The following is a 15,784-nucleotide window of genomic DNA, read 5'->3' on the forward strand; positions in this document are numbered from 1 at the left end:
AAAGTGCAAGTAACCTTCAATAAAATATTATTATTTTTAGATGAAAATTTTTAACGGTAGCAATTTAGTTTGAATCACAAAAATATTAAACACTTCAAGTTAAAGTATAAAAAATAAATTAAATCAACCTAAATTACATATATATTAGGTGAAAAAACTAAAATTTAGGCATGTATATGTATCTAAGTTATAGGCAATGATTTCAATCTTTGCTTAAGTAAATATGTGAAATAAATATTAAAGAGTAAAGCAAAGATGAACGCTAAAAATTTTATGTGGAAAAATTTAAACGGGAAAAAACCATGAATCTAAATTCGGGTCAAAACCAATCACTAAACTTGTAATAGTTATAAGACTGACTTTTAAAACAACTTATCGATTCCCACAACTTTGTTTCACTTAGTTTTACTCGCTAAAACTCGCGATTCACTTTTCCGTGATTAATCTCCAATCCTAGTAGCCCTGGAGATTGATCATTCGTCTAGATAACCTTTAAGACAAAAGCTTTAGTGCATTGAAGAAGAGACGGACATTGTTGGTGGAAAAACATTATAAATATAAGAACTTCTTTTCAAAAACAATTACCAACCTTCTTAGGTTAGAGCATCATAACCCTTATATAGGTTAACAATATAAGGTCAAATTCAAGGCAAAACATAATTTTTGGAAGTCCAAAAACTTGTATATTATGTCAATGAGCTCGAACACGGCCCGAATGCGTTCGAACTGCCAAAACATCACCTCTATATGTGTAAACGCCTGAGTTTGCGTTCGAACGCTGTGACTTATCTCCTCTAAATTTAAGAAATTTCATTCCAAATATTATCAAACTTATAGCTATATACTCATAAACATGTATAAAAATACTTAGATTATGTTGAATACATTTGCCAATATTAAAAACCTAACATTAGGGATATATATTTTTGCCTCCTATGTCTGACAACAGTGGGAGAGAATAAATATTACTATATTAGGGCTCACATGAGCACGCATACACGTGCATCCCCACGAGTCGTTCCAATTTCCCAGGCTTGACTATTTTAGTTTTTATTTATAAGATTTGATGAAAGACTATGGAATAATAGACCAAGTTATTAGTCTGGACACTTATCGTGCGTCCACGTTGTGACCGACTTCATCGGGCTTTACAATACGACACTAATAAACTTCCTTTTGTTTCCACATTTGAGATTAATATCCCTATTTATACTCATTTTTACTCATAACCACTTATTTATTTTTTTTGTAATTAAAAAGTCAGCGCTTAAAATCGATCATTATAATATTTAAAAAAAAAATCGGATGATCGAGTACTAAAAAGTATTTTATTTACCATCAACTTTTACCAATTAATTTATTTTAAGATAACTTATTTTCACATAAAGCGGGTATTAAAATGACTTTTTTCAGTCTAACAATTTATATAGATAGATTCACTAGAATTAATCATTTTTTAACACACATTACTAAATAAATCGCCAATCTAGAAGCCTATTTATTAAATGCTTCTAGGAACAATAGTTTAACTCGCGGCGTGACGCTCACAGTGCACTAACTATAATACTTTGTTAGATTTAATAATAATAATAATACTTTGTTAGATAATTTGAAAGTGATAGTAAAAGAAATACTATCTGTATGATTGTTCTCTTAGATGCATAGAAGAGACTATTCAATTGTATCATTATACGCCATCCTACCTACAAATCACAAGCTGCTAGAAAAGAAGGTATGAATTTAATTAGCCTTAATAAGTCTACTACCTCAAAGTGTGGCTCAACTTGATCCTTTCTACGGATACCATAAATTCCATGCAAGTTGCAACATATCAAATCAAAATTAGAACCGCATTAACGTAATTATATCATTACTTAAACTTAGGGTGGATAATTAAGCACTCCGAAAGCAGATTATAGAGTAATTAATTGCCGCATGCAATTAAAAAATTTATGAAAGCTGGTGATAGTTATAGTGTAGCACTTTGTAACAATGGGTTACATAATTTAAAATATATATGTATATGTATGTATATATATATATATATATATATATATCTTTAAGATATACTTTTTAGTAAACAAATTAGGAGCAAATAAAAAGAGTTAAAAGAAAAGACAAAGAGGAAGTAACTGATCCAATGAGATTGGGTTATTCCAAATCGCTACAGTTGTCCTTCCACATCGACACGTGTCACAATTACTAGATGACAGCACCTAAAGAGATGTATATTTGCACGGGGGCTGTAAAAGAAATCGGCACCTACTTTGGAAATGGTTGAAATGAACGATGATTTTTTGGTAGTTCAACGCTACGGTCAACAAAGTATGCCACCAACCATTGTTTAGTAATGTCTTTTGGTGAAACATCACTATTAGAATTTAGTAGAAGCGTATAAGCCCTCAGAGCACCTAATTTAGGTAGATAGTGGATGGTGATCTATGGTTGGCAAGCTAACCCTGGCAAACCCTCAAAACACCATGAAATGTTACTTGGTTGGTTATATCTCCGGTGGAACAAAGATTCGGTGTAGTCTAATTTATCAGGGTTAGTATACCATCGGATATGCATTAGTATATCGATCGTACATATCTGATAACTGTGATTAGGTCTAAAATTAAGTATAGAGGCCAATGGATGCACTCAGATCAACCTGGTAGGATTAGTTCAGGTGCACCTTAACAAATTATGGTCTACGTGCATCGTTAGATATATGAGGCTATATTTGAAATCAAATAAAATGGCCCACTAAAATTAAATTGGACGTGATCATAATCTTTGGATGTATGTGATAAATATACCAGCATGCATTAGACCATGCACTTAGATCGATTTAGACGGAATCTATTCTCATAGAATTCTAATTCATTATAATGATAAAACTATATATATATTTTTTAAAAAGTGTCGTCCAAAATTAAACAATGCATGAAAGTAGAACTCTTATTTAAAATTTTATAAATCACACACTATATTTTATATATTTTATGATTTAGTATCTTAAGAAATTTATAGCCCGACCTTTTCTTCTTTTGTATAATTTTTCTTTTAACACCCTTGATTAATTTAACCTCCCTATGTTCTCATATCTAATTTATTAAAAATACCCCCATATTTTTTCTAATTTATAAAAAAATTTATAAACCTAAATATTTCTTCCAAATTGGAGGCCTTGTTGTCTCCTCCTGTCGTCACATTAATCCTTTTCTTCTCTCTTGTCTTCCAAGCAAAGGAAGCAGAGAAGGCCAGCGACGGCAACGATCAGAGATTCAAACTCCGACGGTGCACATTCATGACCTAAAATTCAAGCTCGTCTCCTCCTCTAACAAAGCCCTAAGAAGCACCACCATCAACACTAGACTATCTTCCTCATCACTGCCACTAGAGATGCTCCATTGCAAGTGCCTCAAGAATAATGTTGATAGCCTCGAGGGCCATGCGTTCGATGGATGTGGCGAGTTCATGCCTTTCCTGGCATCTAACCCCTTCGACCTTATCTTACTGAAATGTGCCTCACGTGCGGGTACCATTATAGCTTCCACCGTCGCCTCTTGGACTCGCTCTAGAAGAGCGAGGACGAGATGGGCGATGCCGACATGACAGCCACGTGTCATCCTTCTTCGACGAGAAGGAGAAAGACAAAATAAAATGGTGGCGAGGGCCACTAGATGAGCGGTGAAGATATTTTAATAATTTAACAAGTAGAGTTATATAAATCATATAATACTGTTGATGTTAGTTAGTCAAAATAACACATGAGTATAAAATAAAAACTATAGACAAACATGAGCGGTAACTTCCCTCAGAGACGGAGTACAAATAATAAAATAGATAAAATATAGTGAGTGATTTATGAAATCCCATAAAAATATAATTAGATAAGAGTAAGATATTTTTTGATTAAGTCCAGACTCGAAATTGTCAGATTTTTGTGATAAATAAAATAAAGAATGGGAGAGTTCTAAAAGATGGAATCGATAAAACTAAAATTCAAATTAACCCCAACCATAAGATGGAATAGATCCGTTGCATATCTCTTCAGATACTTATACGTATTATTATAATACAAATGTATTCTCTTTTTTAAAAAAATGGAGAAGGAAATTGTGGTAATTTAACCGCATTCAAGCCGACATCTCTTGCGATAAACACCGCCTCTTTCTCTCCCTCATTAATATATAACGCCAACCATCTCTTCCACATCTCCATAAGAAGGCTTGTGTTGAACTACTCTTTCGGTGCCATTTTTCTTTGTTGTATATTACACCGTTCTCAAAGAAACGAGGAGTCGAGGGGGCCTTGGCTAAAGCTTTGGGAATCCAAGATGTGCGGAGGAGCCATCATCTCCGGGTTCATACCGCCGGCGAAGTCCCAGCGAGTGACGGCCGACTACCTGTGGCCGGATCTGAAGAAGGCGTCGAAGAAGAGGGCGAAGAATCACCACGCGGCGGAGCTCGACGACTTCGAGGCAGACTTCGAGGAGTTCGACGACGAGTCCGGAGAGTCGGAGGATGAGGACGACGAGAGGGAGCTTGTTGATGCCAAGCCCTTCTCTTTCTCTTCCAAAGGATCCTTTCCCCGAGGTACCCATGTGAACAAAAAAACGAATTTGTTCTATTTTCTTTTTCTCTTTTTTGTGATTCTGTGAGTTGGGTTTTGCTCGCTGGGTGTTTTCATGGAGGAATCGACCCAAAAGATCCTTTTATTTTTCTTTTTTTGAGTTAAAACATGGAAAGATCGGAGTTTGGCTGTATCTTATAGGACTAAATCTTCGATTCGTAGTTTTATTTTGGTCTCCGAATAAATTTGGCTTCAATGGCGTTTTCAATGGAACGAGGAGGATGATTGAAGATAGGTAGGATTTCTGTAAAAATATTCGCTTGGATCGTACCTATTTCGGATTGCCTTCTTGTACTCGGATCCCTCTCCAGTGATTGGAGATTGTAATCCGACGTACCCTCTCTTCTTGGAAATGGTATTTGGTTGTTGAGATTTTTCTCTTCTCTTTTCTTTTTCTAACGTTAGGAAATCTTGATAGTTCGATGTGGGAATTAAAAGATTTTGCCTTAGATTATGTGTACTAAATCTCTACTTGTCTAGATACTTCAATTACCTATTTTTTACTTCACACAACAGGTTGGATAGCTGCTCCTCCTGATTCTTTTTAACGCCTGTTAGTTTGAATAAATTTGTGTTAATTTGGTATAAAATGTTTACTCTAGAAATGCTTACACCTTTTGTTCTTCTTGATAAGCTAACAGTTTTGGGGATCATAGCCTTTAAGCGATTAATTGGTTAAAAAGTTGGGATCGAGTGAAGTTTGCTTCTGTCCTAGATCCAAGTTCTGTCATTTCTCTCTATCTCTTGATTTAGATACCGCATATGTTGTGTTAAATGTCTTAATATCATTCTTATGGTTTCTTCTTTCCACCAGCCGTTTGGGTTCATGGTTGTATCACTCTTAAATTTGCATGGGGTTAGGTAATATAACTGTTAGGTTTACATATTTCTAGCTGTTCCCTGAGTTTGTCTCAAAAGCCTACATCTTTGACAATTTAAAGGAGTTGAACAATGTTACAAGAAATTTAATGTGAGCGATGTTTATCCTATGTCACGCATGTAAGTTTGTTAGAATCGTATGTAGCATATTCGTACTCTATCTACGACTCCTCATATGTGGTTTCACCTTGGCCTTTGCAAACATTGAAAGTTATGTGAAAAAGTACTATTTTTCAACACGGTTCTTTCGATGCCATTCTTTTTTTTTTGGTTTATTCAGCGTAGGATTCTTCTCTTTTGACCTGATTTCCTGCCATTTTCTTGGGTTATGATTGAAATGTCTGTTGGAGCAGGTTTTGTACTAAGAAAATGAGCCATGTTATGTGTCATCTTCTTGGAGTTTCCTTGTTAAATCATATCCTTGACTACAGATGGATTTTCTTCTCTGAAGAATGTTGAATATGATGGACCTGCTGCTAGGTCATCCAAAAGGAAGAGAAAGAACCAATACAGAGGAATCCGCCAACGTCCTTGGGGTAAATGGGCAGCTGAAATAAGGGATCCCCACAAGGGTGTGCGAGTTTGGCTTGGGACTTTCAACACTGCTGAGGAAGCCGCAAGAGCCTATGATGCTGAAGCACGTAGGATCCGCGGCAAGAAAGCCAAGGTGAACTTCCCTGATGTCGCAACCCGAAATGCTAAGAAGCGGCTTCCGAAACCTACTTCAGTGAAAGCACCCAAGCTGAAATCACCCGGGAAGCTCAACTTCAATCAGCCCATCAATTATAGCGATGCTGATAGTGATTGCTTTTCGTCTTTTGACTTCATAGAGAAGGAGCCAATTAATCAATCTGAGAACCTGAGCTACCTCTCTTCAATGAGACCTGGTGCGCCTATGGTAGCTCCCCATGCAAATCTGTACTCAGATCAGGGGAGCAACTCTTTTGGTTGTTTGGACCTTGCTTGGGAGAATGCATCTGAGGCACCAAACAGTACATCGATGCTTACTCCCACTTCCAGTTTAACCGAAGTTGATGAATTTGCCTTCCTGGAAGAAGGTAGCGCGGCGAAGAAAATGAAGAACAATGCTGGTGATGCTGTGCCTCTCCCAGAGGAGAATGCACCTGTTGAGCTATCCGAAGAGCTCTCTGATTTTGAATCGTATATGAAGTATCTGCAGCTGCCTTGTTTTGAGGGTAGCTCAGATGAGTCGATTGATGGTCTTTTGGATGTGGTGAGCGACGTGGATCTTTGGAGCTTTGATGACTTGCCCATGGCAAGCGGTGTTTTCTGAGGAACCTGGCCAGCTGGTTTGCTATAGATAAGAGCATAAGCCTATGCAGGTTTACAGTTTTTATCTGAGGCAATCTTAGATTTTTCATTCCGTCTTCTTTTATTAGCTGTTTCAAGAATCAATGTTGACCGAGAAGATGGAAGAGTAGATATATCAGCTATCATGAATCAAATGGAACTTCACTTATGGTTCTATCTTTAGGTACTATGTATGTCTAGACTGCATCCTGTTGCCTTGTGAATTGTTTATTATTACTTGGGAACTTTAAGACTTTTCTATGTTGTTGGTATAATAAGTGTATCTGTAACTGAACAACTCCTGTGTTGTATGTTCTTTATCTTTGATTGTTGAGCAAGACACATATGAACACTTGTGATTATGCTGGTCACTCACAACATTCTTGATTTATCTTTGGTTGTGGGCTTGATGTTTGGTTCACTTCTTTGGATGTATCCAAGCTATGTGAAAACTATCTTTTGGAGAATTATTAGTTCACCATATGATCAATTTCTTTGAAAATTACTCTGCTAAGCTTGATGTTCAGCCATCTCAAAACACATAACCTCATTGTTTTCAATATATGCTGCCAAAAGAGTGGTTAGATGTCTACTTTGCCAGATCTCTTTGAAGCATTGTTTAACTCTCCTTGGATTCTTCTTACACATCACACTCTTTTGAGAGAATAAATTTGTCAGCACACATTGTTCTCTTGCATTTAACACTTCCCTTGGTGCCCAAATATTATAACCAGTCTAATACTACAACCAGAACCACAAGCTACTGCAGTGGGGTCTTGCATAGTTGCAATGTTTTGCCTCATAATTTTGGGTGGTCAAAGAAGAGCAGGGCCTGAAGAGAATCCAGAGGACAGATCTTTTTCTTTGCTGTGGTTTTATGAGAGAGATCACAGGAGTTCTATCTACTCAAGCAACTTGGCATCCCAATCTTATCTCTTTTGGACATTTAGTGGTGCAAGTTGCAGCAGATCTTTTTTGTGAGTAGATGAATGTTTTATTATATGTTAAACTTGTCTTCTGCACATGCAAGTGAAGGCACCAAGAGCTCATCACCAACAGGAATCTCCTCATATTAAAAACTTAGTGATAATTGATAACCCATCTGTGCATATTTTACTCTATACATAACTCTTAAATATAAAAATTATATATATATATATAGAACATTTCATTGCTTAATTGTAAAATATAATAATTATCTTAAGTAAACATATGTAAACTTTTATGTTTAGTTACTAAACTATGAATCAGTATATTAACTCTTTTTGTTCAGATAAATTTAATTCGAGATATTTTTAAAACATTAAAAGTAAACTATATCTGTAAGGTAGGGTGTTGTTAATAAATTTCTCAATGACATATAATGAAGAGAAACTATTGGATAATTACAATATAAAAAGTTAAACCATGAAAGAGAGATCATGTGAGAGCACTAATTAAAATGTATAAAATTCCCAAATATGCAAGATAAGCCCCACATTTAATAAGATAATTAATTGCTCAACTTGGTTGCCAGATTCCCAACTTGGCTGCAAGTGGGGGACCTTCATAGTTTATATTGATAAAATGTTATATTAATATCAATTATCAAGACCTAGTCACAGATGAGTAGGAAAGGAGGAACTCAAATAAAAAAAGAGAGTATAAAGAAGAGTATATCTTTTTCTTGGTTGGGGTCTTGTTGGCAAATATCTTCTCAGTGGTTCCAAGTGGCATTGTATCTTTTTATTGGGCTTCTAGATTTTCAACTTTGGCTGTGTATAATTTTTGACAAGTGGGAGAAGATATTTTCGATTACTTGCTTATTTATTACTAGTCTTAATTAATGAAACCTTTTATTGAAAATACTTAAAAAGAGAGTAGATATGATCATAACACCTCCTAAGAAATAAAAAAAACCTAGAATTAAAAGTGAGTGAGCCGCACATAAGCTAATACGTTTGTATCTGAATCTTAGGCAATGATTTTAATCTTTTGCTTAAATAAATACAGAATAAATATTAAAAAAAATAAAAATAAAGCAAAGATGAACACTAAGACTTTTACGTGAAAAAACTTAAAATTCTTCGGTCCAAATCTTATCAAAACTTGTAGATATGCTCATGACATATATAAAAATACTTAGATTATTTTGTACACATTTGTCAACATTAAAAACATAACGCATTTCATCGAGTTACTGTAAGGAGCTACGAGGCCGACGAATCAAACTTCCAAACTAAACGCCATCAAGCCAATGCTTTAGGACTAATCTTCTAAGCCACCTCATCACTTAGGTCAAGCCAAATAGCTTAATGAAGCTAATCCACTAAAGCCACCTTCAAATATAAATAGTATTATTTTTTTTTCCTCCACTATCTAAGTTAGGGCTCATGTCTTGGTTATGCCAGTACATATATATATAGATATATATATATCCTAGGAGTAATTAATGATTGTATGTCGCGATAATTGTGCCAATTTGGGCGAGACGTGCTTAATTGTTCTCCTGTCACGTTGGATATGTCATATAAATATATTTGATCACAACTCACAGTACCATTGGAAAATCCTATTAAACACAATTTTTTTTAAAAAAAAATTATAATTTAACTCCCTTAGTTTGGCTTGATTTTAACTTATCTCATTACAATTCAAATTTAAGCACTTAATTCTACGTGGTCCAAACTAAATAATTAAAATAGTTTGATTATTTTTATAATTTATTTACGATGAAAAATAATACCACTACTGACACTTTAAATTGAGATAAACTATAATTTATCCTTTTCTTTAAATATTTTATCCATTTTTTAGATATATATATATATATATATATCATTAGATCATGAACAGCTTACAAGCTACGATTCGCTCAAAAATCATAGCTTGTAAATTCTTATTTCAAAGAGTTTGGTAGTTTTTTGGAAAAAAAAAGAATTAGTAATTCTTTATGGATTTTTTTGAAAAAAAGTCCAAAAGTTCGGGGTGTATAAAAGGACGGTGATAATTGGTGGTCGAATAAGAGTAATCCTATATAAATAAAAGAATTCTCGAAGTAGGTGACTGTATGTGATAAGATCGAGGGAGTTAGGCCTACGTGGACGGTGGACAGTCCATGTTAGACAATCCACGTGAACTTAGCCATCTTTTACCTGAATGTCCGAGCCCTAGTCCACGTGACAAGGTTGGATTCGTCACGTCTCTAATGGGGATACTCTGCAACCCAAGATGTAGAAAACTTTGTGCATTCAGCATTTGTCGTCTGCCTGTTGGACGTAAGTTGATGTAGTATCCCAATATTTGGGGGGGGTGGTTGGATGTTGCACAAAGCCAATAATGCATATAGATTTCAGGTTACTGCTAAGAATAAGCCAATAATGCATATAAATTATCACTAAGTTAATTTTTTATCTACTGAGAATCAATAGTTATCTACTGAGAAGCAATCACATATCTGCAGCCATTCCCGGGGGAGCTGCGACTTGCGACCACAGTGTGATCCCGGCAGAAGGGGAGCTCCGACAGCCGGCAGAAGGGGAGCTGCCACCGACTCCTCCCCGCCCGGGCGGGATGCGATGGCGACTCCATCACCGGACCAGGCGGTTGGGGGGAAGAGTCAAAATGGGGATGCTCAGGCTACAAAAGGAGAGCAGGAAGGAAGACCTAGGCGCTCATGGGCGTCCGTAGCAGCGGGAGGAAAACCGGTCAAGGGAACGAGCGGACCGGCCAAAGGAATGAATGGCCGCATCCCGGAGGAAATATTGGCCAAGCTGCGAGAGCAAACGGAAGACTGCATAATCATAGACCCGGAAGTTCTGGAGCGGTGCAGGAGCCGGTGGAAACTTACCCTCTTTGGAAGGTTCTTGGGGCGCAGCCTCCCGTTGGAACTGTTGAAGCGCAACCTAAGTAGATTATGGAACGGCATAGATCGGTTCGCGGCGTCGGACATGTCGGGCGGCTATTACCTGTTCCGTTTCGAAAAGGAGGAAGACATGGTCCATGCGCTAACGAAGGGACCGTGGACTATACAGGGAAGAGTTCTCCACCTTATTCCGTGGAGGAACAACTTTAGACCCTCAGCTGAGGCTTTCACGTCCGCTCCAGTATGGATTCAGTTGCACAACCTCCCGCAGGAGTACTGGGAACTGGAAGCTTTAGTGCCGGTGGCGGGGTACTTCGGGAAACCACTGAGAGTGGATGAGACGACGATGGATCACACAAGAAGTAGGTTTGCCAGGGTGTGCGTGGAGATAGAGCTTGAGAAACCTCTCAAGAAGGCGGTATGGCTAGGACCAAAAGAGGACAAGGTGGACTTGAGGGTGGTTTATGAGAATATACCTATGTTCTGCTACCGATGCGGCAGGATTGGCCATCGGGCAGCTGGTTGCGAACATATGAGTAAAGAAGAGGCGGAGGAGATCGCGACGGATGATGCTGAAGGTGGACAGGCGCGGGAGGAAAAGGAGTCGGGTCAACCAGAGATGGAGGAACAAAACACGACCTATGGGCCGTGGTGCACGATGACCAGGAGGCGGAGGAAGGTGGTGCAGCCTCAGCCGAAGCACTCCGGCGAGGCGCGGGTTCCAATGAGCAGGGAACGCAGGCCGAAGACGGAGAGAGGAAAAATGGAGCATAGGGAGCCGGGTCCTGAAGGAAGGGAGAACGTTTGTCGCGAAAAAGGAAACTGGGGAAGGTTCGGAAAGGACGAGGTATGCAATGGGGGCCCCGGGAAGACAAATGCAACAGGCGGCGGCCAGACGCAAACCTATCCTCCGAGCCAAGACAGGAGGGCGGGCCAATTAGCGGGAGGCACGCGACCCAAGTCTGATAGGGCGAGGTCAATGCATTTAAAAGAAAAAGGTATGGACACAAACCATAACGTGGCGCAACAGACGAGGGAAGAGGAAGGAGGAGTAAGGATGCAGGGTAACCAAAGTGGAACCCCTCTATCCAACGGGCAGGAAAATGGCCTGAAGGATAAAGGGGTGTTGATGCATGCTGACAAGATGGCTTGTCAGAAGGTGAAAGAACCTGGGCCATCTGTCCAACCCGGATTGGAGGTCTCGGGTGAGAGGGGAGTGAGTCTGGAACCAGACCGGGAGTCTGTCACAATCAACGGGATAGCCATCAGGCTAGGCACGGGAGGGAAGAGAGGCGGAAAGGCTACCCCCATGGCTACGTGGAGAGAGTTGGGCGTTGGTGAGAATACGAAATACCTAACGGGAGTGTGCCAGGGCGGAGTTGCGGCTGCCGGAACAAAACCACCAATGGAGACAAGCGGACCGACAGAGGAGCATAGTAGGGCGGTGCAGAAGCTCCGGAAGGCGCTCACGAAACCGACAAACTGTGACCACGAACCAATGGAGGTGGAACACCGGATGCAGGAGCACTGGGCAATTGTTTGCACTGAAAAGAGCTGCAGTCCTACGGATCCTGGTCTGAGTGGAAAAGAAGTGGCGGTGTTGGAAGAAGGGGACCGGGGAAGAGGGGCCGCAAAGCGCGGCAGGATGGCGTGAACCCTAAAACCTGTATCATGTTTAAAGCGATCTTTTGGAACTGCCGTGGCGCCTTGAAGAAAGATGTGCTTAACAGGTGTCGCGACTTGAGTAGAGAACATTGCCTGGACTTTGTGTTCTTGTTAGAAACGCATGCAGACTGGACGGAGGCGAAGGGTGTCAGTCGGGCGATGGGGCGAAGATGGTCCGCTTTTACAGTACCAGCGGAAGGAGTCTCTAGAGGGCTGATAATGCTGTGGAAGACGACGATAGGTTACGTGGATGTAATGGCGGTGTCGCGATATGCGGCGCACATGGTGGTCTCCTCCAGTGAGGACGAGACTTGGCTGATGACAGCAGTATATGCCAGTAATCAGGTGGACCAGCAGAAACTGCTGTGGGAAGAACTGACGGGGCTAGGAAGTCTAGGACTGCCGTGGCTAGTAGGCGGAGATTTTAACGCAATTCTGGCCGCGGAGGAGAAGATGAGCTATGCCCGAGTTACTCTCGGACCAAAATCCGCAAACTTCGCTAAGTTTGTGGAGGCGGAGGGAGTCTGTGACTTAGGGTATGAAGGGGTGGCGTTCACGTGGTGCAACAACCAGCTGGGAAACAATAGGGTCTGGGTGAGGTTGGACAGAGCCATGGCGAATACAGACTGGGTGCGTAAGTTTCCAGGGAGCCGTGTGGTTCATTTGGACCGGTCCGCCTCGGACCATGCACCACTATTAGTCACGGTCCAAGGTGAGCCGGATAACAGACGAAGGCCTTTCCGGTTCGAGCTATACTGGCTAGAGTACCAGGAGTGTAGAGACATTATTGCAAGGACATGGAAGGGTAATGCTCATGGGAACCCCATGCACGGCTTCAATCACAAGATAATGAACATGCAACGGTACCTGAGAAGATGGAGCAGAACGGGTCTGGGCTGCTTGGAGAAAGAGATGGAATCGGTGAGAGCAGAAATAACAAGGATGGAGGAAAGAGATGCAAACCACGAGCTGGATACGAATGGGCTACTCAATCTACGCTGCTGCTACAACAGGAAAGCCGCCCTGAGCCGCCAGATAAACCTGAAGTGGCTGCAGCGGTCCCGCCTTAAATGGGTGCAAGAGGGGGATAGGAACACTCATTTTTTCCACCTCACGGCCACTTTACGGGGACGTCGGAACAAGATCAAGCAAATCATGTCTAAGGAAGGTGAATTGATTTTGGACCAAGAGCGTATCACCAAAGAGTTTCTCGACCATTACGAGGAGCTTTGGGGACCAGCCAAGGAGGAGAGGTGGGCACTACCGGAGGGGGTGGAGTTGCCAGAAATACCCAATGAGGACCGGCTGGGCCTGCTGAAGCCAGTGGACAACGAAGAGATCTTCGAAGCGCTACGAAGCATGCCGAAGGGGAAAGCACCGGGGCCGGACGGCTTACAGGTTGAAGTCTACCTGACGCACTGGCAGGAGATGGGTGCAGACCTATGTGATGCAGTCAAATACTTCTTCGAGAAGGAGAGACTACCACAGCAATGGGGGCGAACCTTTATAACCCTAATTCCAAAGGTGGATAAACCGAACACGGTGCGGGACTACCGGCCGATCTCTTTGTGCAACGTGGCGTACAAGGTCATCGCCAAGGTGCTGGTGAACAAACTGCGGGGTCTTCTACCACGGCTAGTGGATCAGGAACAGGTGGCTTTCGTCAGAGGCAGGAATATATTCGATAATATATTGGCAGCCCAGGAGATAGCGCATTCGATGGTCACTGATACACACCGACATCCTCTGATGATGCTCAAACTAGACATGGAGAAAGCATACGACAGGGTGAGCTGGCCGGCTGTCCTAGGTGTTCTCGGTGCCATGGGTTTTCCGGCCAAATGGTGCCGATGGATCAACGCGTGCATCAAATCGCCTAAATTCGCCATCCTGGTGAATGGTTCGCCGACCAAGTGGTTTACACCCCACTGCGGACTGAGACAAGGAGACCCGCTCTCCCCGTATCTGTTCATTCTAGTTTCGCAAGTGCTAACGAGCTTGCTCAACGAGCGAATGGCCCGAGGCAAGCTGCAGGGATATCGGGTGGGGGAGGCTCACCTGTCTCACCTACTTTACGCAGATAACCTGCTGATAACGGCGGAGGCGTCTGGGGGGAATGTGGAAGCCATTAAGGAATGCTTGGATATATACTCGGCAGTAACAAACCAAAAGGTGAACCCAGCAAAGTCAGAACTGTTCCTACCTGATTGGATGGAGAAGGAGGCAGCTGACCACATCAGCAACCTCACCGGGATGCCGGGCGCGAGGCTGCCGTTCAGATACCTGGGTGTACCTATATCAGGTAAGCGTGTCACGGTTCGGGAACACAAATGGCTGGTGGAGCGAGTGACCAAGAAGCTTGCTGGATGGAAACGCAATAGCCTCTCTTTTGCAGGTAGACTGACCTTGCTCCAAGACACCTTGTTGGCAATTCCTATCTACTGGATGAGCTGTTCATGGGTGCCAGAGACGGTACTGGAGTCGATCAACAAGGTAGCGAGAGCTTTTCTATGGGGCAAAGGTAGTAGCCGAGGAATGCACCTGGTTAGCTGGGAAAAGGTGACAATGCCTAAGCGGGAGGGAGGCCTGGGTATACGCAGGTTGAAACTATCCAGAACCAGTCTGCTCGATAAGCAGGTGTTCCGCTTGCTTAATGGGGAGAACGCAATATGGATCAGAGTTATGAAGGAAAAGTACGGTGGCTTGCACCCTTGGCAGCAGGGTTTCTGGAGAAGGGCGTTGGGGATCTGGAATGTCCTATATAAGACTGCGCGAGATATCAGAATGGGCTGCAGGAAGCTAATTGGTGATGGGAACGAGTCGGCTGCTGCGGACGATCCGTGGACATCGGCGGTGCCATGGAGGTGGCAACCGCGTATCATGCACCAGGACCTACTGCGCACGGATCTTCTAGTGGCGGAGGTGCTTAGGAGCAGAGTGAACAGCGGGCACAACCTCGTGGCTATGGCTGGGGTGGAGTTGGCCTTTGAGATCGCTAGCACAGCCATGGCTACCGCGGGAGTCAAGGACACGTGGATCTGGTGGCCTCACACACTGGGGATTCCGAAGGCTTCATCTATTTATCGTTTTCTTAAGCCTACTGAGGGTGAAGTGTGGCCTGGATGGTGGGAACTGTGGAAGCTAAAGGTGGCGCCAAGAATACAAACTTTCATTTGGAAACTTCTATGGGGCAGACTACCTACAAAAGAGATGATGCATGCTATTCGGGTAGGTGGAGAGGATAGATGTAGTTTATGTGGATTGTTTAGTGAGACCAGCGACCACTTGTTCTACGGTTGCCGATACAGCAAAGAGGTGTGGGCCGAGGTGGGCACGGCAATTCCGGAGGCTGAGGAGATATGTGCCTCAGTGAACCCAGACTGGATAGTAACCGCGTGGGGGAAGAGGAATGTTGGCGACGATTATGTCAGGGCGCTAATAGCGACCACGTGCTGGGGTATTTGG

The 15,784-nt window shown here is 41.9% G+C and overlaps 1 protein-coding gene across 1 annotated transcript; it reads left to right on the plus strand.

The window, feature by feature from the left end:
- The first annotated feature begins 4,185 nt into the window (after positions 1-4,185).
- LOC140760017 (ethylene-responsive transcription factor 1-like) lies at positions 4,186-7,172 on the plus strand. The gene is made up of 2 exons (XM_073096779.1): positions 4,186-4,583; positions 5,931-7,172. The coding sequence occupies exons 1-2, from the start codon at positions 4,325-4,327 to the stop codon at positions 6,791-6,793; spliced, it is 1,122 nt and encodes a 373-aa protein (XP_072952880.1). The 5' UTR covers positions 4,186-4,324; the 3' UTR covers positions 6,794-7,172.
- The last annotated feature ends 8,612 nt before the right edge of the window (positions 7,173-15,784 follow it).

The sequence above is a fragment of the Typha angustifolia genome, chromosome 5 (assembly GCF_048772165.1).
Source record: "Typha angustifolia cultivar Huaian chromosome 5, ASM4877216v1, whole genome shotgun sequence".
Lineage (NCBI taxonomy): Eukaryota > Viridiplantae > Streptophyta > Magnoliopsida > Poales > Typhaceae > Typha > Typha angustifolia.